The sequence below is a fragment of the Dermacentor andersoni genome, chromosome 3 (genome assembly GCF_023375885.2).
Source record: "Dermacentor andersoni chromosome 3, qqDerAnde1_hic_scaffold, whole genome shotgun sequence".
Classification (NCBI taxonomy): Eukaryota; Metazoa; Arthropoda; class Arachnida; order Ixodida; family Ixodidae; genus Dermacentor; species Dermacentor andersoni.
In genome coordinates this window covers 53,899,228-53,925,533 of record NC_092816.1, presented here as the reverse complement: position 1 = coordinate 53,925,533, position 26,306 = coordinate 53,899,228, and the positions used below count along the sequence as shown (strand labels likewise).

Sequence of the window (26,306 nt, the reverse complement as noted above, 5' to 3'; positions counted from 1 at the left end):
AAGATGCTGAGCCGTCAGGCAGTGGTGTCCTCAGGAGAAGCATCGGCGGGCAACGTGTTCAAACGTGTCGCCAAGTGCCAGACAGCCCTGCGCCGTACCTCCCCTTGCCTGGAGGTCACCGCGCCCGCCAACTTTGAACGGGGTGGCCAGCGCGGTCGCTGGTTGGACCTCTCGGACGACCGTCGAGTGCTGGCTTTGTATTGGGCCGTTTGAGTGACAATGGTGCTCGGGGACTATAAAGCCGCGACGCGGCCGCCTGAAAAAAACCGGATCCGCCGACCCACCGGGAGCGAGTGCCGCTCTCGACTGGAGTGAGATGTGTCACGCGTTTTCGCCGGACGTCGCCGTGCGGGAACAGTCGCGTTTGCTGTGAGCTCTCGGCCCCAGTGCCGATCCCTTCATGTCCTGTATAATGACCTGTATATAGTGTATAAAGTCCCTTTTGTTATTCTCACCGACGCCTGACTCGGAGTCTTCGCTACCAACGCTCTGTCACGAAACGGGTGACGAGCGCTACGGGACCACCTCAAAGTCGTAATAGTGGTGGCACCGGTGCAAAGTCGTAACAGTATTCTTTTTATTCTTTTATTCCTTCATTCTATTAAAATCATGCGCTAATATCTAATATTTCGCATATACCCATTCACAAATCTTGTTACAATGATTTATAAATATTTTTCTTATTTCTACATTGCTCTACCCGGTTCTTGGCCAGTCCGCCAGAATGGAGTACATCTGTGCTGCCGGCAACTGTGCATTTCACTGCAGCCAAATATAGGCAGTTTTCTTTGACCAAAGACAAAAAAAAAAAAAAAAAAGCTCTCGTTAACAACATATGCATACTTTATGCATGCAAGTTATTCTTGGAACCGACAATGGTATTCTAACTGGCAATTCAAAGTATCATATACAAGGCTGCGTTGCCGTATTCCACCGCTTGATCTTTACTGGCACAGATGTGGTCTGGCAGTATCCCCTTTAAGCTACCTCTACAATGAGCCGGAATCCATCGATCACTTTTTGTTATCATGTCGGCGGTTTTCTACTCATCGAAAACGATGTTCATGACTTCCCCTTCGAAATCTAGGACGGCCTTTATGCAATACTGTTATACCTTCACTTGCAGCAGCGGTATCAGGACACAGCCACAGGAACGCTTGCCGAGCCAGTTAGAATTTCCTCTGTGACACAAGATTACCTTATTAATATTTCTAGTTTGTCATGACTGATATATTTCTCATTGAGTAAGCTATAAATCTTTAAAAAATTTAATGTAAGAACACAAATTCACAGCTATATTAATACTATTATTATTCGAAATTTTACTTGCTCATTTTTGCTTCTATCCTTTATGTATTTTATTAATAGGTTTGCCTTACTATATCCCTATCTACGCAGTGGTGACTACCTCGTTGTACACTACTTTATTTCATTTACTATCGGTTTATTGTCTTCGATTATTCATTTATTTTCCTTTTTTACTATTTATTTAATCACTGATTTATTAACTAAATTATTTCATTTTTCAATCGTAGTACCACCCGGTTCGTGGCCTATCACCCCATTGGTTTGTGGCATTAATTTAAGCTTCATCATCATCATCATCGCTAACATCTAGGCTCTACATATACATCTAGTAGATCGTATCTTGCGCTGGCACGGGCGCGTGGAACAAGCCCTCGAGGCAAGCCCCCATTGCCGCAACCAACCATTCGTCTGTTCGGTGTTCGTGTTCCAGGACCCTTCTACTCCTGTCTGTAGGCTCGACGCTTCATGAAGGAGAGCATTTCAAGGTAAGCGCTGCAACTCTGGGGCGTTTGTGTAGGTGTTGGGTGGTTTGAGCTTGATTCTTGGCAATAATTAAGCGTCGTCCCGCCGATAGGTATCCGCTGCCGTCACAGGGCCGGTGGACGCGCGTTGTTGCTACTTCATCGCGTCAATCAGGTGCAACGCTGTGGAGGCTAGAGTTGCATGTTGCAGTGGCTGTGTCCGCACTTAGAAATTGATGTTCTTGCTTGACTCGTGCTGCGCTCTGGTGTCATAAGTATCACTCGCTACAATTATCTGCAGCGATCACATGATGGAGCCACGACCTCCATGTCGGTGCGTTTGTATGAACTCAATAGGCCAATGAGGTGTGATCACGCCACCTGAGGGCCACCAATGAGGTGTGATCACGCCACTTGTGTGATAACCAGTGGCATGACGGAACAGGCCCTTGAAATGCTATGCAAGTCGAATAAACGCCACGTTGGCTAGGCTCTCTCACCCGGTACAAGCGTCTCCGCGAACTTCATTGCGTCGTCCTCTCGGACGCGAGGCCCCTCCGTCGGCCGGCTTTGGGTGCGACGGTACAGAATGGCGACGAGGATTTAGAAGAACCTGCCGTCTTAAATGCCATAAGTGACAATGTTACTTATCTACTTCGCTCCTATACTCTTTCCTCGCATACCTTCGGAGCTTCTCCGAATGCTTCAGCTGGCGTCGGCCTAGGCCTTCTTCGTCTGGGGTCATCTTCGGAGACGCCTATTGCCTGCTTCCTTCGGATTCCCTAGCCGTAGACTTCTGCTTGCAACGCTACAGAATGGCGTCTTTTTAAACCTTCCTCTGGTCCTCGACTTACCTGGCCCTCCTCTGATTCCTTGGTACAGATGGAAGAAAAATTTCGAGGTACATATTAAAGCGGCGGGCGGGAGCGGATGGGAGGACGAGTGTCGAGCGTCGGCTCTCATCAGCGTTTTGGGTAGGGAAGGCTAAATGAAATACGACGCGGCAGAACAGGCTGAGGCACAGCCGACAACTACCGCTGCAACGGGATGACGAAATGCGGCCCAGACGCCCAGTACGTTGACTACGGAGGCAACGGCCACGACGAGCAAGTACGAGGAGCTGCTGAAGCTCTTGAATCGGTTATTCTCGGCAAACTCCTGGCGCAGAGACATCTGTTCAGAAGCCCAAGCAACTGCCGGGTGAGCGTTTCATGGAACACGTCACGGCCCTCAAGGAGAAATAGCTCGCTTCCAAATTCGATGCTACTTACGACGACCGGATCCGAGATCAAATAATGGAATCGCCAACCTCCATATCCAACAAGTTTTTGGCTCACTGAGAACATTTGACCTTGGATAAAGCCGAAGAAATCGGTCGAGAATTGGCGGCGACGCAGAACGCCAACCAAGCGTTGGGCGACGCCGAGAACGTACACCCCGTCGGAGCGGCGCAAGATGGCGGTTCGGCGGCGCGACGTTCAGGTAAATATGGCCATGGCCTCCCGCCCGGCAGGATGGACAGGCGTACTCGAGGTGGTCGAGCGTTCTCGAACGCCTGCGCGACGCGTCAGCTGGACGGCGTTCGAACCCGGTGCAATCGGCCGAATGAAAATCGCTCGTTTTGTACGCATCAAATCGGTCCATGTTACCATTGTGGCGGCTTGTGGCGGCCACTTGGCGTCTTCAGAAATTGTCTGGCCCGGAACAAAACTTGCAGCCGTATCAAGGGACACCTGGCTACCGTTTGACGGATGAAACAAGGCGCATCGCCAGTTCAAAATGTTACTCCAGTGCAAACGGAAAGTGTCGAAACGGCATCGGTTCTTTCCGTGATTTATTACTTCATTTCCAAGCACGAGGGACTTCAGCGTTTCCCTGGTCGTTGGTCATGTGTGATTACGCCACCTGGGTGATAGCGAATGGCGTGATGCAGCATAACCTTAAAATGCTATTGAAGTAAAAAAAAAATTGAAAACGCCGTGTTGGCCGGAAGAAGTGTCTCCGCCAGCCGCAATGCGTGGTCCTCCCAGACGCTCGGGTGCGACGCTGTATTCTTGATCGTAATTGTGCGGAACTGTTCTCTGTACAGGCTGAGTGTTGTACGAAAAACGTTTTAATCCTCAGAAACAAACTGTCATATACGGTTATTTCATGCGTTGTTTTACATCAATTTCTTTTTCATTGCGTTTCTTTTTGGTTTTTGCCTCACGTGCAAGCTCGCACGAGCATACGCCTTTGGCGCGCAGAGAGGCACGCACGCAAAGCGCGTAGTGATACGTTCTTGTCACCGAACTTCTTGCGTAGCTAGCAGAGCGTTTCACCTGATGTCTGAAACGGAGTATAGTGTATACCTTGCACTGTGGTGCATGGCTCAGCCCTCCCCGATGCTACTGCAGTAGCGGTCGAAAAAGCGCCGAAAAAAGATATGGAACGACTAATATCGAGCCTGTCGGAGGGTCCAGCTCAAGTGTCTACATCCCTAATGATTCAGCTTTTCAGTACTGTGGTGAGTTCCAACGTTAGCTTGCAGATTCCTATCTCATCCCCTTAAGGGGATGGGAAGACACGACGCTGAACAGCTGACATTCTCTCCCCGTTACTGTAGAAAGCTCAGAAAATTCATGGCCATCATCTCCTACTCTGTCGATTCCTCGCTGGCGTTACATACCGTATTTAATCGAATGTAACGCGACCACGATTATAACGGGACGGTCGACTTTCAAGCGAAATAATCAAAATAAAATGAAACTGCCAATGTAACGCGACATGAAAACTAAAAAAAAAAAAAAACATCTGACGCCGTGCTTGTTAACTTATAGTTAGTAAGCCAGTGTTTACAAGTTTATACGGCCGATAAATCTACTATCCTTGCTTAATATAGCTATGTATACTAATTTGCTATCGCAATTGTTGCTTCGCCTTTTGGGCAAAACTGCGACTTTTTCGTGCATGATGTCGCGGCGTGTCACAGAGAACACGTCCTCATTGAAATTAACGCCAACCAAGAAACGCGAGGGCAGCCTCTTTGTTCTTAACCTATGCAGTTCGCCGGGAGAGCCGTAACGTTTCGGGGCCCTGTAAAAATATGCATATCCTACGCAATGAGAGAATCGATGTAAGCGAAGCTTTGTCTGCTGTTTGCGTTGATTGGCGGTGATATATTGACCGCATACGACAGTCGTGATGTGATATGCAAGGTTACCCTGGCTGCTCTGCTCGACGCTTTCTGCGAGCCTTCGTCTCCTCGGCGTTGAGTGCACGCTTTGGCGTCATTGTGGGTTCTAGCGTTGCGCGTCGCAGAACTGCCTGCTTTTTCTCAATTTCCTCGCTAAAATTCTCTCCGCCTGCTCCCTTCGCTGTCCTTGCTGCTGTAATGTGCACGGAGACAAGCGCGGCAGCTCCCGCACTCCATTTGTGGGTCGTCGCGCCTAGTACGGCGTCCAGAGGGCATTGTGCACAGGCGATGCGCCGTAAATGTTGACACGAGCTTTTCGGGTCGTCTTAGTGCCACACTCCTGTCATGTACGCTAACGGCCGATTGTCCCGAAAAATCCGCTGTCGACGCCGCGGGCATCGCTAGGCGAATAATCAGTCTGAACCACAACCACACAGGCACTCCACGTGTCTCATAACTTGTCTTACATTCTTTACAAAGTTACTACTCGGAATTTTGAAAGTTACAGCTCATAAACGTCTGTCGTGAAACAGAACGCCGACGGTGTATGCGTTTCATGATTTTCTGACAAGGCCACACCTCAGCCACGTCCCAACGCGGCCGGCGTTAGTTTAAGGCGTGCGTCTGATCTGCGTCTTGACGTGGCCGGCGTTAAGGCGGCATGCAAGACCACAGCAGCAGTGTTGCAGCAGCGGGAAAGTCGCAGAAAGAAGCAAAGAAAGCTTCGCTTTAAAAGCATGCGCTGACGGTTTTTTGTTCTTACGACATTGGTTTCTTGACTATCGTTCTCAAAATTCCGACGAATAACGTTGTCAGAATGTAAGACCAGGTATGAGCAACTTTAGTACTAGAATGATGCGACAATATAACTCGCACATGCCGCATGTCATATAGCAAGGCGTGGGATATGGCATAAATATACCTAAATATGTACGGAAGTTTGTGCTCGAGGTCGGCGCACGGCCAACGCCGGATTTTCGGCGTAACGAGGCCCTAAAGCCATCGCTGTAAAAGAGAGCGCTTGAGAGAAAGGCGACTTCGCGCTCGGCTTGTGAACTCTACGCGCCGTGCAAAACTTCAAAACTTGGCTGGGGTGTTCACAGAAACGTATGCTATCCGCTGATTGTTTTTTCAGCGAGCCCTAGGGGAGGCTCAGGAACCCTTTAGGTATGTCCCGGCGTGAATATGTCTCATGTTTTTCCAGTACAGCTAGAAGATGCCTTTGGGCTATGAATATACGATAATACTCCAAGAAGAAATCAGACCTGATGATGAACATATCAACCAAATCAATGACAAGGAGGCCACCCAAGGGGTAAGTGAATGCTTTCTGTTAATTCGAATACACTTTCTCAGTTTTCGTCACAAGCTGTTTGGGTATATGTGAACTCTACCAATTTTACGTAAAGTTTACGAATTCAGAGGCACCTAAGCGGGCCCTGATCCACTTACATTTTTACAGAAGTGGAGAAAAGCATTGGAAGTAAAAATAGGCTATTTAATAAACACTTTTTCACGAAAAGTACTTCGATGCGTTTCACCAGAAGTGGATTTATTGGCAATCAAACGCGGAGTTCGCGGTGCTTCCGCTCCTCCTTCAATGCCTTTCACTGCCAAGGTTTCGACAGAGCGGGGCGTGCTCACAAGACACCGCTGTCTATATGTCACCATGGCGCGCAGTTCACGTTTGAATTTGGATGTTAATGTAGACGCCACTGCCCCCGATTTTGGTGCCTGCGACGCGCCAAACGTAAGCCAAACGCGGTTGTCATGAGCGAGCAGCACAGCGCTGAGCCAGTGGACTTGTCGGGGCCCCCTGCCGTATCTGCGCTACGTAGCAGACCGCAGCTACATGCAGGTGTGGTGCATATTGCGCAGCGTTTGCTTTGTGCCCGACAGGGCCCGCGTGAGTCCTCGCACTCATACGATCCAGTGAGACCATGCTGTGCGGTGCGGACCGGCTTTGTCCTCCGCCTGCGTGACAGGCGAATACTAGCCACATGCAACAAGTACATTGTAACACGAAAGTGTTTTACGCCGCGGTACTTCCTGTAACGGATGCCACATATATTACGCATGCTCTACAAAGGTTGTCGCGCATTTTCCATTCTAAAGTAGTCCAGTCATACTTTGCAAGCACTAAAATCTTTCAGAAATCATTTTTTTCCACTTACGAGCGAAGAATGGAATCATTTAGCAGAACGTATTGTTGAATGCACATCTCGTGTTTCATTTGAAAATATGTTAAGGCATCTTTTGTAATCCTTCTCCTGCTTGGGCAGCATTGCTGCCTGCAGTATTGTGTAAATAAATAAATAAACAATGGATGTAACGCTGGCGCTCAGGAGTAAAATAGCTTGCATGTTGCAGCACTGTGGAAGCTGCACAAATTCTTAGTTGATAGGAACGCCGAGTGCCCATCGAGATGTGCTCATGCGCACCACCGTGTCTGCGCAGCGTCTGCTTACAGTATGATAAACGGCAATGTATGTAACAATTATATGCAACGAGCGAAGAATACGAGATATGAGGTTGAAAATAGCTGCGTGTTTTGATGATAAAGTGAGTACAATATGAAATTTATTTTAGAAGTGAGCTAACCATGCGTATTATACAGCTTGTATAAAATGGCACCCAAAATTGTAACGCTGTCAGATATTGGTAGGATATGATTACTTAATGATACACCTGTAGTAGGCGGAATTGTTGTTTGAAGGTTATGAAAGAAAACATGTTTTTGATGGACTGTTTCGAAGATAATTTGGTGCTTTAGTGAGCACCACCTGTCGATATTGCCAAGTTGAGTGTTACGCTGATCTTGCATTACTGCCAATCACTTGTGAGATGAATAAATGGTTGTGTCATCAGCATACAAGAGGAACTTGTGACTGGTAAGCACATCGGGTCGATAGTTTAGGAACACCAAAGTTGATAAAGTTAGCTGATGAAAGCTGACCGTTGCCATGTACAATTTGAGGCCGATTAGTTAGCTAGCCATGAAGGAACAGTGATGCCGTAGGTCACTGTAGGTTATACAAAAGAATAGAATGGTTCAGAGTACCGAATGCTGTATTTCGGTCAATGAAAAAAAGCGCGGACAAGAGCTTGTCAGCCTAATATCAAAACCTTAAACAAGCCTAATATCAAGCTTGTTGGAGGGTCCAGCTCAAGTGTTTACATGGAAAATGATTCAGCTTTTCGGCTTAGATACGTAGATTTATTGGTTGCTTATACGTATATTTAAATATCTTGTTGCGAGATTTTGTGAATACATGCAGTGAACTTTGTTTCCAGTGACACCTTTTTGCTTTTTATCAATCTTTATCTTCGCATTTGTGTATTCCATTGTACTTCAAATTTCTAATCTATATTTGTCCTCAACTTGTTTATTTCACGGCCTTTACATTTATCATATCAGTGACATGCACTGCTTTGCTGGTTTCGCACTGATATAGTTCTAAAGTTCGTGTGATATTTTATTTCTTAATAAATAGACAAACAACATGGAATCATTGATATCAGGTATTTTTGGCACAATCTTTAGGACATAAGAATACATTCTTTTATGAAAAAGTACATATTTTACTTGTCTTGACGGTGCGTAGCGATCATAATTTTTTTGCAGCATCTTTGGCAATGGCAATGCAGTTATTCATGTATTTGATCCCTCGACAGGTGCTGTAGAAAGGCTGCCAAGGTACTGTGTGTATTGGACGTTCGAAAAACAACTGTGCATGAGAAAATAAGCACAAATAAGATGACAATTATGAATGATATTACATAGCGAGGGTCTCGAATTCGGCAGCGCTGATGCCTTCAGGTAGCATGTGTCGGTTTATTCGCCAGTTGCCTGGCCATTAACAAAAAAAAGTTCACATACACATGACACCTGCGGCAGAAAGGGTGTTCCACATCCGCCGCCAAGGCTTGTGAATGGTGGAGGTGGCTAACACTCGATGGATTAGTTCTAGTAAAAAAACAAAAATACCTCAGAAAGTGGATGGGAAAACGGCGCCGCGTAAGCCGGAATCGTCCTTTTCTTTGTTGTCTCCTTATGATATCGCAGTTTCACGTGCGATAGGATAGTGAAAGACCTGTATTTTGTCTCATAACGCCTGTAGGGTGCGCTCAAAGGACGTGTGCACGAGAACAATGCTCACACACTGCGGGAGCTGCAGACAGCACATTGCGCAGACCACTCCAGCAACTCTCCACCGAGTGTTCGACAACATGCAGCGTCGTGTTCAGACACGTCTTCAAGCCGGTGGTGGACATCTCCTGTAACCGTACGCTGCAGTGATCACCGCAATGCCGTAAGTAAAATCTCATATTCGAAGACTACCATTTCCACTGCACAGTTACTTTTTTGAATACATCCAGTACACTAAATCTGTCTCAGGTCTACGGTATTTGCGAGCAGTTGATCCAGAGGAGCGTTTGTGGGTGCTCATCTCTCAGCTGTAAGCTTTCTGCAAAGCTGGCTTCCCTACAGCAAGAGACGTTGCGAGGAGAAGCGATATTGAGCGAGCGCTGTAGCAGATGTGACGTACGCGCAGGTAATGAGCAACGTCATAGTCGGTACATGGCTGAGGAAATTATTTAGACCACCCGTGGTTCTATGTGAATTGTAAGGCACGGTATATACAGTGTCGTTTTTGTAATTCCACGCTCATAGAAATGCGGCCGCCGCGGTCGGGTATCCTACCTGTGTCCTCGTGCTGAGCAGCAGAACGCGCCACAGCTACTGTGCACCTCGAGGTACGACCGCACGCGTAATAAAAGTATTTATGCGTTGTTTTTTGTGCCCCTATTATAAAGAAACGTCTAAGTAACGGCGCATTATCTGTGACTGAACGGCACATTCCCTGGGACATCCAACATGCTGTGCGGAGAAGTGCCTCGTAAGCTGCAGAGTGCAATGTGCGTGCACTGCACGCTGAAGGTTGATGGCGATCGCAAAGTAGCGAGGCGTGATGAGACAGATGTGACTAACGGTATCGCTTGTCAGTGGTCAGACAGCGCACATTGATGCACACGCATAAAAAACTGGCTTATTCCCTCCGTCGCTTCACTTGCCTGTCATACAGAGGTGAGTGCTGGTCTGTCGGCGGAGTAGCATTCACTTGCCGGTCATACAAAGCTGAGCGCTGCTGTAGCATCTTCTCCATTATGGCAGTCTCGGTCAAGATTTCTGCCACGATCTTCAGCGGACTTCGAACCAGGTAAACAAATAGCTGTTGTTTAACTGCAAGCATGAAATGGCGCTGCTTCTCTTCCTCTGGCGTGTTAGGGTCCAACCTACGTAAGAGGCACGTCATACCCACGACATACGTCACGCTCTCATTTCACAGGAAATGTGTGAAAATGAAAACTTGAGCCTCCCGAAACTTTCGGCACAACCTACCACAAAGTAGCTCATTGGCATACTACAATTACTTTGTTGTGGATCCCTCACCCACTTGCAAAAACCCAGCAAAAATCAAGGTAGGCATGAAGGCTCGGTTGTGAAGCATCCGTCTACTGTGTGAAATTCACTTCCAACAGCCGCGCCACTGCATCTTCCCAACGTAGCCCCGAGGTGTAGGTACACTGCAAGCATTGACAAACACGCACTACTCACACGCCTCTTCGTGGTTATTTTCATTGTCCCTGCAATGCTCGGAAGCGTCGGCTTCTGCTGCCACCAAAATTGGTTCAGAAATCAAATAACCCTAATTTTTTGCTATTCCGTTATATTCCCTAATATGCTCACATATGTTAGATATCTCCAAGATGGCAATTTACTTACGACATCTCGTAAGATAACAGAATGCTAAAAGAAATCCTCCTTTTACGGGTGTCCATGACCTATGTAGATGAGAATCATGCGCATGTCGGTCAGACGCTACAGCTTCAAGCAGTTGAAACTCTCGGTTACAATAGAGGTAACAGATTTCTCTTATTTTTATTACGGTGTTGTGGCGCATTGCCTTATGGCACTGGAATGGTGCCGGCACATCGGCCGTAGTCCAGAGGTAAGCCTGTGACGTTTGCATACGGTGACTAACAGAAAGCTAAAAATAACTACAGCCTATTGGGTAAGAAGGCGCTGGCAGCGGTGTTCGGTGCGCTAAAGTTTCACCAGTTTGTGTGGAGAAGGCCATTTGAAGTTTTCACCCACCACAAGCCATTACTGGGACTGTTCAGCCATGAGAGCCGCATACCCCTTCAAGGTTCACTAAAGTGCTGCGGTGGGCACTGTCACTGAACGGCTAAACCTACAGATTATGCTACAGATTAGGAGCGAGCTTGGGAAATGCAGACGCTTTGAGTCGTTTGCCACTTGCTAGGGCACCGCCAGAGGATTCCAGGATTCAGGACGTGTTCATGTTGTAAGGTGTACACCCAGGTGTCCTCACAGCAGCTATGGAGGAGTCGGTAACTTATCAGGACCCAGTGTTAGCTCCCTTGCATGTGTCGTTGTGGTCTGGAGAACACTTGCCACCAAGGCAAGAATGGCGGCCTTTTGCAAACTGAATGGAGGAATTCTCATCGATGGAGGCCTGTGTGCTACACGGGAGCCAGTTGGTTGTGTCAGTATTTCTAAAGGTGGCCTTGTTGGACCTTTTGCACGAAAGCCATCCTAGAGTTGAAAAGATGAAGCTGGTGGCCTTTAGTGATGTGTAGTGGCCGGGTATTGATGAGAACATTGCAATGAAGGTGCGCAGGTGCACGGTCTGCCACGTGCATCCAAAAGCTCCCAGGGCACTACAGCAGCTGCAATAACTGTTTCCAGAGAGAGCGCGGTCTCTTCTACATGTCGATTTCGGTGGGCTCTTTCAACGTGTGTACTTTTTAGTAAGAGTGGATGCATACTCTAACTGGGTGGAAGTGGTAAAAGAGGCGTCACCATCAGCAGAGGTCACAATTGCATGCCTCCGCACCCTATTTGCTAGCCATGAATTACCAGAAGTAGGAGCGAGTGACAACTGCCTTCCCAAGTGCTGCCTACAAGTCATTCTTGGCTCGTAATGGAATGCATCCTATCTTTATTGTACCGTACCATCCTGCATCCACTGGGGCCACTGAGAGGGTTGTACAAACTGCAAAGGATAAGCTCAAGAAAACATAGCAACCTGGAGATTTTGAGTATCGATTTGCTAGAATCTTGTTATCATACAGAAGCAAGTCTCATGCCGTCGCTGGTTGCTCCCTGACTGAACTATTTATGGGTCGACGCCTGAAGACAGCGTTAGATTTGCTGAAGCCAAACTTGTATATCAAGGTGCGATTCTGACAAATACAGCAGAAGGTGCACAGCGATTCTGCAGCCAGAAGAGAACCAGTTTTCCAGGCTGGTAACACTGTCTGGGCAAAGAACTTCAGGCGCCTGCAGTCGTCGGAGTAGCCACCAGTTTATCAACTGAGGTGCAGCTGGCAGATAGCACAGTGTGGAACTGACATGCAGACAATCTGCGGTGCCGCTTCGGAGACACATAGGAGTGGTCCGCATCAGATGGGGACGGCGGCAACGAGCAGCACACACAAGCGCCCGCGCAGCCCTTGTTGGGTGAAAAAGCGATGATGCCAGTGAGTTCCGCAGCTCTGAGACGCGACGCGCAAACAAGCGTGCCACCCTGGCCAGCAGAACCGAGTGGTTAGGCAAGTGCCAGTCCTGCTGACGCTCCAGCCGTTCCCCAGACAGTTTTTTTTTTTTTTTTTCTTTTTTTTTTTTTTTTTTTTGCCGGTCGGTCAGGGCACGTCAACCCCTGCAACAGTATTAACCGTAGCTCGAACTTGGAACGGTAGGAGTGTTGTGTGGGAAACTTGCACCACCACTGAAGACCAGACGCGCTTCCAGGGGGAACACCATCGATGGCAGCTGGGTGCTGAGCGCGGGAGACACATTAGGACGCAGCCATGTTGGCTGCCTGTATCATACTTAACAAACGCTCTAATGTGATTATAACACAAGGGACCCCGTCGATGTGAATGGCACAGCTGCTGCATGGCCAGGCAAAACAAATAGTAAGATACAGAAACTTTACAAGAAGTTTATCTGCACCAGACAAGAAGGAATGAAAAAATGCTTCACAGAGTCAACTGGATAGCCTCGAAGCTTCCTAAACATGGGAGCTAGTGCCGTGACTGAAAAACAGACAGGTCATAAAATGCAAGCGGATGTGCCCCTGCGATGAATGTGGGTTGTATTAGGAAGAAATGTATTGAATGAAATTGTCGAAGGAGTCGGCCAGTACACCATCACATACCTATGAAGTGTTCCGGATTATCCATACAATATATAGATTCTCGATATATGGATATATATGGATATGCATATATGGATATATATATATATATATATATATATATATATATATATATATATATATATATATATATATATATATATGCAGCGGTGGCGTAGAGGCAGAACATCCGCCTCGCGTGCAAGAGGACCGTGGTTCGAATCCCGGTGCCACGCAATTAAAAAAACACAGGATAAAAAAAATCCGCGTGTTGATAAAATTGCATAAACAGGCCTGGAGTGTGGCCTGATCCCGGTGACCAGAACCGGTAACGCACTCCCTCACCAGAGCAGTATTGGCCACCTTGGTGCAGTACTTGGCCACAACCTCCTATATGAACACAACAATCGAACCCCGGCCCTCAGTCCCCAGCAGCTGCGAAGCAACTGACCACGGCGGCGGTCAGACCTGCGACGCAGCAGAAGGTGCTAAGAATCCCTGGCTCCGGACAGGCCGTCATTGGAATCTAAATCTGGCAACGTTTAATGCTAGAACGTTATCGAGTGAGGCGAGTCTAGCAGTGCTATTGGAGGAATTACAGGGCAGCAAATGGGATATAATAGGCCTCAGTGAAGTTAGGAAGACGAACGAAGCATATACAGTGCTGAAAAGCTGGCACGTCCTGTGCTACCGGGCCTTAGCGGAGAGACGAGAATTCCTGATTAATAAGGATATAGCTGGTAACATACAGGAACTCTATAGCATTAACGAGAGGGTGGCAGGTCTTGTTGTGAAACTTAATAAGCGGTACAAATTGAAGGTCATACAGGTCTACGCCCCTACATCCCGTCATGATGACAAGGAAGTCGGAAGCTTCTACGAAGACGTGGAATCGGCGATGGGTAAAGTCAAAACAAAATACACTATACTGATGGGCGACTTCAATGCCAGGGTAGGCAAGAAGCAGGCTGGAGACAAGTCAGTGGGGGAATATGGCATAGGCTCTAGGAAAAGCAGGGGAGAGCTATTAGTAGAGTCTGCAGAACAGAATAATATGCGAATAATGAATACCTTCTTCCGCAAGCGCGATAGCCGAAAGTGGACGTGGAGGAGCCCGAATGGCGAGACCAGAAATGAAATAGACTTTTATACTCTGCGCTAACCCAGGCATCATACAAGATGTGGACGTGCTCGGCAAGGTGCGCTGCAGTGACCATAGGATGGTAAGAACTCGTATTAGCCTAGGCTTGAGGAGAAAAAACTGGTACATAAGAAGCCGATCAATGAGTTATCGGTAAGAGGGAAAATAGAGGAATACCGGATCAAGCTACACAACAGGTATTCGGCCTTAACTCGGTAAGAGGACGTTAGTGATGAAGATATGAACGACAATCTCATGGGCATCATTAAGGAATGTGCAATAGAAGTCGGTGGTAACTCCCTTAGACAGGATGCCAGTAATCTATCACAGGAGACAAAAGATCTGATCAAGAAACGCCAATGTATGAAAGCCTCTAACCCTGCAGCTAGAATAGAACTGGCAGAACGTTTTAAGTTAATCAACAAGCGTCAGACAGCTGACATAAGGAACTATAATATGGATAGAATTGAACATGCTCTCAGGGACGGAGGAAGCCTAAAAGCAGTGAAGAAGGAACTAGGAATTGGCAATAATCAGATGTATGCGTTAAGAGACAAAGCCGGCAATATCTTTACTAATATGGATGAGATAGTTCAAGTGGCTGAGGAGTTCTATAGAGATTTATACAGTACCAGTGGCGCCCACGACGATAATGTGAGGGAGAATAGTCTAGAGGAATTTGAAATCCCACAAGTCACGCCGGAAGAAGTAAAGAAAGCCTTGGGAGCTATGCAAAGGGGGAACGCAGCCGGGGAGGATCAGGTAACAGCAGATTTGTTTAAGGATGTTGGGCACATTGTTCTAGAAAAACTGGCCACCCTGTATACAGAATGCCTCAAGACCTCGAGCGTACCGGAATCTTGAAAGAACGCTAACATAATCCTAATCCATAAGAAAGGAAACGTCAAAGACTTGACAAATTATATCACCAATCAGCTTACAATTGCTAATAGAATCAGGAACACATGACTTCCGTCAACCAAAGGACCAGGCAGGATTCCGTAAAGGCTACTCCAACGATAAGCCATATTCACAGTATCATTCAGGTGATAGAAAAATGTGCGGCATATAACCAACCCTTATATATAGCTTTCATTGATTACGAGAAAGCATTTGATTCAGCCGAAACCTCAGCAGTCATGGAGGCATTACGGAATCAGGGTGTAGACGAGCCGTATGTACAACACTGAAAGATATCTACAGCGGCTCCACAGTCACCGTAGTCCTCCATAAAGAAAGCAACAAAATCCCAATAAAGAAACGCGTCAGGCAGGGAGATACGATCTCTCCAATGCTATTCACAGCGTGTTTACAGGAGGTGTTCAAAAACCTGGATTGGGAAGAATTGGGGATAAGAATTAATGGAGAATACCTTAGTAACTTGCGATTCGCTGATGATATTGCCTTGCTTAGCAACTCCGGGGATCAATTGCAATGCATGCTCACTGACCTGGAGAGGCAAAGCAGAAGGGTGGATCTAAAATTAATCTGCAAGAAACTAATAAATGTTTAACAGTCTCGGAAGAGAACAGCAGTTTACGATAGGTAGCGAGGCACTGGAAGTGGTAAAGGAATACATCTACTTAGGACAGGTAGTGACTGCGGACCCGGATCATGAGACTGAAATAATCAGAAGAATAAGAATGGGCTGGGGTGGGTTTGGCAAGCATTCTCACATCATGAACAGCAGGTTGCCATTATCCCTCAAGAGAAAAGTGTATAACAGCGGTGTCTTATCAGTACTCACATACGGGGCAGAAACCTGGAGGCTTACGAAAAGGGTTTTACCTAAATTGAGGACGACGCCACGAGCTATGGAAAAAAGAATGATAGGTATAACGGTAAGGGATAAGAAAAGAGCAGATTGGGTGAGGGAACAAACACGAGTTAATGACATCTTAGTTGAAATCAAGAACGCGCGGCCGTGTTTCATCTAACGCTTGGCAGCGTTCCATCGAACGCGCTGCGGCGTTGCATCGAACGCGCTGCGGCGTTGCATCGAACGCGGCGCGAGAGTATGATGCGACTGTGATTGGGGGACTTGATTGGTTCTTCTGCGCATGCGCGATGTCAGGTGAGAGTTTTCTTCGTTGCTGAGACGCGGCCTGTAGGCCAGATGGAATAGCGACGGCTTATCGGGCGTTTGTGGTTCAAGAGAGCTGAAATGTAAGTACCCCTCGGAGCTGTCGCGTCTTAGAGCGGTTTGGTGTCCTACGAACGCTGGTATCGGGTTTCAAGCAGTGAAGGTCGGTTCCAAATGTCGGTGACAAATACAGGTATAGCGAGGAGCTTTTAGATCGCAGGACGGCTCCCTTTGCGTTCCGGGGGGTAAATGTTGCGAAAAACGAGACGCTATAGCGGGCCATGTTCTTCAGTGCTTTTACTCGGGCTCGTATCGGGCGACAAGCCGTGAATGTCGCTTCCAAATGTCGCTGAGAAATACACGCCTTTACATTATGTAAATTTTTTCCAGATGACCACATTTGAACATGAAGTGGTTCTACGAGGGCTTCCAAGGACTTCCTCGAGGGCTTCCTCTCCAACGATGGAGAGGGTAGTTGCCCTGCACCACATTTCATCTCCCCGCGGCGTAAGTGAATGTTCTCAGTTTATACAGATTCACATTTCTTTTGTTCTGAGAAGCTATTAGCGTATCTGCCAACTATACCAAAGTTTTCGTAAAGTTCGGGAAATTGAATTCGTTCTACGTTTTTACAAATGCTGCGTCGAAGAAAAAAAGATTATCGGGCAGAGAAACTAAAGATTGCTTACGCATGGGAATGAAAAAGCATTTACCGTATGTCGATCTCGGAATGTCATGAACGCGCACTTCCCACGCATGAACGCGCTCAGGAGAGCACGAACTATAGCGCACCTGGAGTCGGCGAGAACCGTGGAGCCGCCGTGGCGTCGGCGAAGGATGCTCGTCTCGCATCCCGGAGGCCAAGGCTCAGTTCCCGCCCAGACCTAAATTGACCACATTTCCTTATCGAATCGATTAATATGCTTTTATTACAGGAACACCCCCCCCCCCCCCCCCCCCCCCCGGAGAAAGTTTCTGTTAATCAGAGCATTCTTGACGGCTTTTTATTCTTCGTGTCGTGAGCCAATTTTAGTATCATCTTTCAGTCACGCGATGCCGACAGATTTTCGTGTAAAGGGGCATACAATACATTCGCACCAAAATATTTTTGCGCGAAGGTTCCCCTGGTGGGTCTTTCAAGACATTCTTGGAAATTTTCTCATGGTGAAATAACAGTAGAGGGATGCTTGTTTCGAGCATGCTTATTCAAATTTCTGCTGAATGCAAAGTCGGCAGCCGGAATGTCGATGAAAAAATTGCTATCGAAAAGAACTATTAACCCGGGCTTGTCCCTTTTTATTGCGATTGCAATTATATAAATTCCCAAGCGCATTTATGCCGTCGCCGTCGTCTTGATGTTCTGTATAAATTCCAAACACGATAACATCTTCGATGCGCGCTGTACGTTGTATGTGCGAGTAAAAGTTCGCGAGGGTCAGCCGACTATCGCGGCTCAATCTCATGTGCGACGGAGGAAGGCGGGGCGGAAGCGCGCCGTCTTCTGTCGCGTGCGAGGCACGGTAGGAGGTGAGGGAAAGGGGGGGGGTTTCCTACTTCGGTGGCTTCTACTTACGGTACGGTCGCACGGGCGCCATATATTGCAAGCGATCTGCGAAGTGGATGGAGTACACGGAGTGCCGGTAGCATCCTATGCGACGTCCTTTCGACTTGTCGTTCGCATTGCAGCGAGAGACAGCGCGAAGGTAAATTCGCTCGCCACGCTTCCTCATTGCAGCGTTTTGATCGTAAGTTTCCGCGGTCATTGAGCGAGATGTGCTCACTTTTACCTGTGCGCGCGTGAAACCGTGCTTGTTAATTTAGTTAGTGAGCGAATGTTTCCACGTTTATACGCGCGACAAAACTAACATATTTTCTTCATCAGCTATCTACTAATTTGCTATGGCAATCTACGCTTCTATTTTCGGGCAACACAGCGACATTTTTTTTTCGTTAACAATTTCTTTCGCGCTAGAAACTATCTCACTGAAAAAGTCACTGCTAACCTCAATACAATGTGCCACCGAAAGTGCCACCATGGCACTTTCGACTGGCAATTGGGCTCGCTCCGACTGTGGCATTGGGTGAGCGCTTAGAGTACGGGAATCTTTGCAAGCACCCTCGACGGCCCATACCGAACTCATTGCGGTTTCCAGGTTTAAATCGGCTGCTTGAAGCAACCGCATTTGCATTGGCACGTCGTCGGTGCCACTGAGGATTTCGTCTCGCAGCATGCGGTCTCGGAATGACCCAAGTTTGCAGTCGTCGGCCAGTAGCTTTAACGACGCGAAGTACTCGCTCACCGCCTCTCCGTCCCAATTATGTTGTGAGAAGAACTTGAAACTTGCTACCGCTTCCGACATCTTTGGCGCTAAGTGGTTGTTGAGGGCTTCAAAAACTGGCGCCAAGCTCGACGCGGCAGGTTTTTCGGGGGCCAGTAGGCTTCGCAGCAAGGAATACGTCGCGGCTACACAACACGTTAGAAATATGGCAGTCTTCTTACCGTCTGACACGTCGTTCATCGTCAGTAGTAGTTCCACTCGCTCTCGGTACTTGGTCAAGACTGCAGTGTCCGCGTTGAACTCGTCTACCTTTCCGATGGCCGGCATGCTTGTTCTTGTGCCAGTGTCACTGGTGTGGTTTACTTCAAGCGTTTTCCTTCGTCGCCAGTTGTAGTGACCGGACCCGCGGCCATAGCGCACGGCAATGAAGACACAGTAGCTGCTGTGAGGGGCAGAGGCACACTGACCGAACAGGTCATGCGCTCCGCTTTTTATTGTACATCGCGCGCCCCCTTGGTGGTGTCAGTTAGTGCAGGGCGGACGGACGAAGCACTAGTGCTTGATTGGATAAAGTATGTGTCCTGCCGGCGGCCTTCAACTGCTGGGACTCGCATCAGTACTTGTACTGGCTTCTTTTCGCTGTCGCCTGGCTGACTTCGTGAAGAAACTGCTGCCCGAGCCCCGAGCTCATAGTCATCCCGGGAGGGATGACATCTCAGTTGCAACCACTTGATGTGTGCTAAAGAACTGCTATGTGGAGTAGATGAGGTCGAGAGAGCCTTAAGTGACTGCTGCCGGATCACTGAAACAGGCCTCACCAGCGATGCTCTGCTCATGAATTGCTTATGCTTGCGCCTGCATTCCCAAGGAGCTTGTCCGTCGTGCGTTCAAGAAATGTTCGATATTGAACGCAATTCATGTAACTGAAGACGAGCTCCTCTGGGAAGGATATCTCTGACAAGAGACTCTCTGAGGAACGTGCGACAGACAACTATGAGTAAATAGTGAAACGAACAGACAACGACGAAGTAGTAGTGAATTGCTATAGGCAATGACTAAAGAGTGAAGTACAGTGGAAATAAATGCTTACAGTAACAGCCTTCCTCTGACTATATGCAGATGAAAACATGTTTTTCCATTTCTGCTGCCTTGAAATTACACCTCTGATTACTTGTGCGTACAAGCTTTACACGTTTTCATGGAGCATGTAGTCAATGAATTCCTGAACTTTTGCATGTATACTTTTGCTTTCTTCCATAGTCGTAAATGTGCATGCACTGACTGACAGCTTATGTCCAATGTTCCTTGCAAAATGAGGTAAAGAACTGCTTGAAAAGCTCATGAGCATGAAATGGCAGCCTGGGAGGTCCCATCCTAGAAAGGAAATATATTGCCCCATTCCTATGCTCATAAGCGTAGTGAACAAGTGAACTAAGGTCAACAGAACCAGTAGCAGTGGTTTCTCACTAGCTCAGAATACAGAAACATAGACCTGACACCATGCGAGAAAAACGAAGCAAACTACAGCCTGCGGAGAGATGGTTAGGCCTATAACAGCTTCCTAAAAAAATGGACTTCTATAATAAACCACGACCAACTGGCCATACATCTCCATGCAAGGAACTGTGTGGGCACTCATTTACCTGTCCATCGGGCCTGTTTTACAACATCTGCCATGGGCTCCCACCCCTGGTCATTTCATGACCACAGGCCAGTGCCACAACCATCTCCAAGTTCTCTGAGAAAAGTTTATAAAGCAATAAAGCCGCAGTGCACCGCAAGGATTTCAGCTTTCGGCTCATAGATTGCCTGTTTACTATTTTACTTCTCGATCATTTCACCAGTGCTAAAGCAGAGAATAATGACAAGAGAGGCACTCTCACCAACATCCGCTGCGATTGACTGATGACTGCTCAGCTTCTCCTCTCTACTGAATTGGTGGTGGCTTTGGTGTCTCCGTAATCTTTTGTTATCACCATCCTAGTTGTGGAAGGAGCCTTCATTTGTTTTAAGGAGGGCATCAGGCCTATTAGGACTGGTCTTCCGATTCATCCGTGTAAGGTGCATACCACTCGTGAAAAAGAGGAGTGCAAGTCTAAACTTGCTGCTGCTGAAGCAGGGCAACTTGGGCTCAACAGATTGCCAAGCAGAAAGCAGCAGGAGCCATAGCTTGCCACTGACGCTGAGCAGACAGTTTGACAGAAAGTTCTCAAAATGAGGCCAAAAGGCTTCAGTGAAATGACACTGAGTTGTATGCAATAAGGCCAGTCAACTTCACCAAAAGCACTCCTAAGTACGAGCATGTGACACTTGCTCACGGGAGACCTTGACCTGTAGGAGCATGAAAAAAGCCAAGAGGTTCAGTCTTGCTTGAAACAACCCTGACGTACGTTCTGTTTTAAACCAAGGAAAGAAAGGTTCACGCCAGTCCATAAATAGAGCTATGCAAACTGTTACTTCGGGGATTCGGTTTCGATACCGAAACTTGCCCCCAGGGGCCGTTGTGATAGCGACGCTAATCCTATTTAAAGCACAACGCTTTCAACAATCTCGCTCTCAGCCTCGGTCCCCATGTCACTGCGTCTCTCTTCAGGCCACTGTCCCGGCGTGCCCAACGCGCTTGGCGTGACGATCATGGCGACCACGCCGACATAAGACTGGCGTCGAGGACTCCCTTCCCGTCCGGGCTGCACATCGTCAACTGCTGGCATAAGGCTCACAACAATCGCTGATTCTGCCATTCTGCTGCCGCGGATGCCGCATACGATGCTACTAGCGTTGCATCTGCGCAACGCGTTCCGTAGCCATTCGTGACATAGCATTGGCGGCGAGGATAATATGCGTTCATTACGCCTACATTTGAGTTAGGACGCACAATTTGCTTCTACACCGCGTCTTCTATTTCTGCTGCCCCCCTTTTAAGCAGAATTTCTGCACCTTTCTGCTTTTTGACGCTACAGCGACCTGCCTGACCTTCTGACACTACTGCGGTGTCTTTCTGCTCCTGTTACCTCAATACGGACGCAGCAATTCCTCCTCCACACTTCTTGCCATGTCCCGGTGTACCGGCCATTCCTTGGCTCAGATGGCAACGTGTTTTGCAGGAGTACGTCGACGACGACGCCAAGACCGCTACGCCGGACCACAAGAAAGCGCTTCTCAACGCGCTGGAGGTAGAAGGCGCCAGCATTTATTACTCTCATGGAAACAGACGCAGGCCGGAAGTGACGGTGGGACAAGGAACTCCGAGACAATTGACGTACACAAAGCACGCTTCAAGTCTTAGACAAACACTTTCATGAAGAAGAGGACGAATTTTGCAGTCGAGTGCTATTAAAACGCAGAATACAAAGTCCTGCGGAGCCGACAACCAAATTCATTCAGGATGTTACAACGGCTCGCCAAATCGTCAGTTTGACACAGCTACCGACCTCATGGTTCAAGACGAGATCCTTTGCTGCTTGCAGTCGCATCAGCTTCGCCACCGCTTCATCCAACTCGGCCAGAGCTTTACCGTCAAGAAAGCAGTGGACATTGTTCAGGAAGAGGAATTCACCGATAAATTAAAGCAGCAGCTCGGCGTTCTACAAGTAGACACCGTCCACTGTTCTCATCGCAGCGGTTCGCGGCGTTTGCAGCATCATACGGCGTCGACTATGTCACCAGCAGTCCGCACTACGCTCAAACTGAGAGGCAGGGAGAATGGTTCACACAATCAAGGACGCATTCCACAAAACAAAGGATCCTAATCTGACCCAGCTCAGCTAACGGGATACACCAGGAGTAAACGGCGTTCTGATAAGCGTTCTGATCTCCATTGCCATACAGTTCACTAGCGACATTAGGAACATAGCTGATGACGGCCGTTGACGCTGTCGAAGACCAGCTTTTTTTTTTTTTTTGCGACCGCTGTAAATATAAGGAATTTTTTTAGACATTGCATAGGCATCTCACATAAAATGCTCCTCATTCTCTCAAAATTTCGACTTTGTCACACAATGAGTTTTTCCAGGACATTGGGCAAACATGCGCAGTTCCTAATTCGCTCTTGTATAAGCAATATTAAACAGGGGACGTAGCGGGAACAGGCTTCTGTTGAATATAGAGAGAGTTCGAAAAAAAGGTGACTTCGCGCTCCGCTAGCTCCATGCAGCGTGCACGCCTGCATAATTTAGCTGAGCTGTTTACGGCAGTTTGTGCTACTGCAGACTTTTTTTTTTTTTTTTTTTTTTTTGCCAAGCCCGAAAGGTCGTTCAGGGTCCCATTAACTGAGTCTCCTTTACACTGACAGGAAAAAGTGCTAACTCGTGCTCTGCTCCCCATTTCCTGCTAGGAAAAGTTGTTGGCAACACTTGTGAATAGAAGCTCCTGTATTTAAAAAGTTCTTGTGATTTGCAGCTTTACCGAACCTGGCGCTCAAGTTGACGATCCACCGAAGTGATGATCACGGTGAAGGTGACAGGAATTTCCCATTAGGTACGGAGGTAGACATCGTCTACCGGGGCCTGAGCCATGCGCTCGCAACGAAGATCATTGCGACCGCTCTTAGCTACTGCCAAAATCAGCAAATTTATGTAGAAATAAATTTGCGATGAATTGTGTTCAATCATTGGATGACATTTCAGTTGAGACCTATGCAGCGCATAAACAGGAACACTGCACGAGAATAAACGTCGCATACGATAAATGCGTCGCTATAAACGCTTATGCTGAGGGTAGTACTGCATATTGCAGCGAACAGTGGGCTTTTCAATATATTAAATCATAAAGTAGCTTAATAAGTTATTTTTTAAGTAACCAGAAACATAATGGAAGTTATACAAAGTGGTGTCTTTGTGGCACTGCGCTTAAGATTGGTTCCAATTACAGATGCACAGCCGTGGTTTCTGTGGTATATTAAACGTTTACATAAGCAATTTTGCTTGTCTTACCAGGCTCTTCTTGCTTGTTTGGTAGGCAGGATCCTGCCTCACTTAGTTTCGGGCCTTACACATGTACCCACACAAAAAAGAAAAAAAAATAATGAGCCATTCACTCTGTGAAGGTGGGTGACCAGCGAAGCTTTTTGCCACGCGACACAGAGGTGACACATAATTTTGAACAAAAATACGAGCTCATTTATTGTCTTGATGAGTGGTCGTCGTGGCGAAAAGTACGCAGACTCATTTATTGTCTTGATCGGTGGTAATTATTTCACTCGCAACTGCAATCACATTCTTTGATAAAGTCAAATCGCTGCGCGTACGCCGCTGGGTGGTCGGTTGGGCTGGATCGGTGTGGCATCGCAAGGGATCTGTCTGCAACACGGAATACTTAAACCGCTCCCTTTTCGGTACCGACACATCCATATTGAAATCACTGACAACGATAACAGGGGTAGTGTCATTGCAGCTAATTCTTGCAAAGTGAGTAGCCATGAACCTTACGGGGCCGAGTCATTGCCTAAACTGCTACCTCTTCGGTACCGACACATCTACAATGAAACCACCGACAAAGACGACACAGGTAGAATCATCGCAGCTAACTCACGCAGACTAGCCATGAACCTTACGGGACTATGAGTCATTGCATTTTTTGTCGACAAGTGATGGCGACACCGGCCAGTACTATATCCATTGAGATGTTCCAGAACATGCAGCTGCTTCACAATCCGCTTCTCTTCTTTACGCAGTTTCTTGGCCTTCTGATGCAACCGTATGACAGCTACCGGGATGCCACTGCGATCACCGCCTCTGCGCGTGACCGCGACGCCCCACTACGACACGTGCATCAAAATCCGATATGGACGCCAACGGATTACCTGCATGATCACATCACGTCAGCAAGCACTGAGCGCTTCCTGTGGCACCTGCAGGGGGTGTCACTGTGCCGAGACGCTATAAAAGGACTTCCAGCAAATTTCTTTGCCACTGGGCACGGCGGCTTCCAGAACATGCGGCTGCTTCACAATCTGCTTCTCTTCTTTACGCAGTTTCTTGGCCTTCTGATGCAACCGTATGACAAATGCCAGGATGTCATTGCGACCACCGCCTTTGCGCATGACCGCGACGCTTCACCACGACACGTGCAACAAAATCCGATATGGATGCCAACGGATTACCTGCATCTCATCACGTCAGCAAGCACTATGTGCATCCTGTGGAACCTGCAGGGTGCGTCAAGGACTTCCAGCAAATTTCCTTGCCACTGGGCACGGCGGCTTCCAGAACATGCGGCTGCTTCACAATCTGCTTCTCTTCTTTACGCAGGTGAGAAGGCGTCATGATAAATGTTTTCGATCTAGTAGCCCATGTTTGCTGATGCTGCCGTGCGCATTGATGAGTCTTGTATTGCATGTGGTACTTTATTCACTCCGACTTGCTGTTACTTGGAGGGGATACTGAGTCAAATCCTGGTCCTGACCTACCACAAATTGCGAATCAACTGAAATTGATGGCGTCCGACCTCAAAGATATCAAAGGCATAAGATTATCCGCTATTGGTGTTAAATTGGACGCTCAGGCTGTCTTGGAAGAGAAAATTTCTTCGTGCCAGAATCAAATTGAACACATGAGTAACACAATTCAGTCACTTGAGGCGCGAAATGACAATTTAGAGAACCATAGCAGACGATCCAATTTAATGATTTGTGGTCTTCCGGAATCTGAGAAAGAAGATATCGAATCACTTGAAAAGGCCATCAATGAAGGTATTTTTAAGAAAATTCTTGAAATTAATGACATTAATATAGAGCGCATTCGCAGGTTGGGCCGACCAAACACTAGAAAGCTAGGGCCAGTGATATTCAAGTTAACGAACTCGCGTAATAAAGTAAAAATTCTAAAGAAGGGTTATAAACTAAAACATACTGAATATTCTATTGGCGAAGATTTCTCGCTTAAAGTACGTGAGGTCAGAAGAAAGTTATGGGCAAGTGCAAAAACAAACCGTGAAAAGCATGATAAGGTTTCTTTGGCTTTTGATAAACTGTATATCAATAACGTGGCCTATGTGTGGGATGAGAATGAAAAGATTAAGTACGTCTGCAAAAGAACGAAAACAACAAACCAAATCGCCCTTAGACGCGCAGTTGCATGCAAATACAGCACAAAACTTGAGCAATAGTATCAAAAGCGGCACTTCATCACACTTCTACAATGGAACCGTTAGTCATGTTACTCGTGCTAAGCCAAAGAAAAAGTACCTGAGACTTTTAAATATTAATGCCCAGAGCATTATTAACAAGAAAGATAGCCTGGAATTAAAGTTAATTGAACATGACCCACACATTTCAGTCCTTACTGAAACTTGGTTGCACAGTGACATAGCAGACGACTTAGCCTTTCGTTCTTCTTATAAAGCTTTTCGCAGAGAGAGAAACGAGGGGCGTGGGCGTAGCAATCCTTGTTAAATCTTCAATCGAGGCAGTGGTACTCGACTGCTCCTGCGATCTTTAGTGTTTATGCTTAAAAATATCTTGCTGGGGTCACAGCTTCATCCTGATAGCACGCTACAGGCCACCTGATTGTACTCCTGATTACCTAATTAAATTGCGAGAGTGTATGTACTTCTGTCGCAATAAGAAAGTTTTTTTGCTGGGTGATTTTAACTTGCCCAGCGTCGACTGGGAGCGACTGCAAGGAACTAGCAAA

At 47.3% G+C, this 26,306-nt stretch overlaps 2 protein-coding genes and 1 long non-coding RNA gene across 5 annotated transcripts in view; 2 read left to right on the top strand and 1 right to left on the bottom strand.

Annotated features, from left to right (window-relative positions):
• Positions 1-26,306, bottom strand: part of LOC126520831 (uncharacterized) — a 450,097-nt gene that overhangs the window by 94,415 nt on the left and 329,376 nt on the right. The window lies entirely within an intron of this gene.
• The window catches only part of LOC129380993 (uncharacterized), a 60,681-nt gene continuing 39,821 nt past the window's right edge, over positions 5,447-26,306 (top strand). Inside the window, exon 1 of one of the 2 annotated variants that reach the window (XM_055063395.1) lies at positions 5,447-6,259. In XM_055063395.1, the coding sequence (XP_054919370.1) occupies positions 6,161-6,259 (99 nt within the window). In that variant the 5' untranslated portion in view covers positions 5,447-6,160. Of the gene's footprint in view, positions 6,260-24,345; positions 24,924-26,306 lie in introns of those variants that run through there. The other variant, XM_055063391.2, reaches the window with a different exon arrangement.
• Positions 16,793-23,284, top strand: LOC140216717 (uncharacterized). The gene is made up of 2 exons (XR_011893378.1): positions 16,793-16,903; positions 23,074-23,284. It is a non-coding gene; the product is annotated as an uncharacterized lncRNA (long non-coding RNA).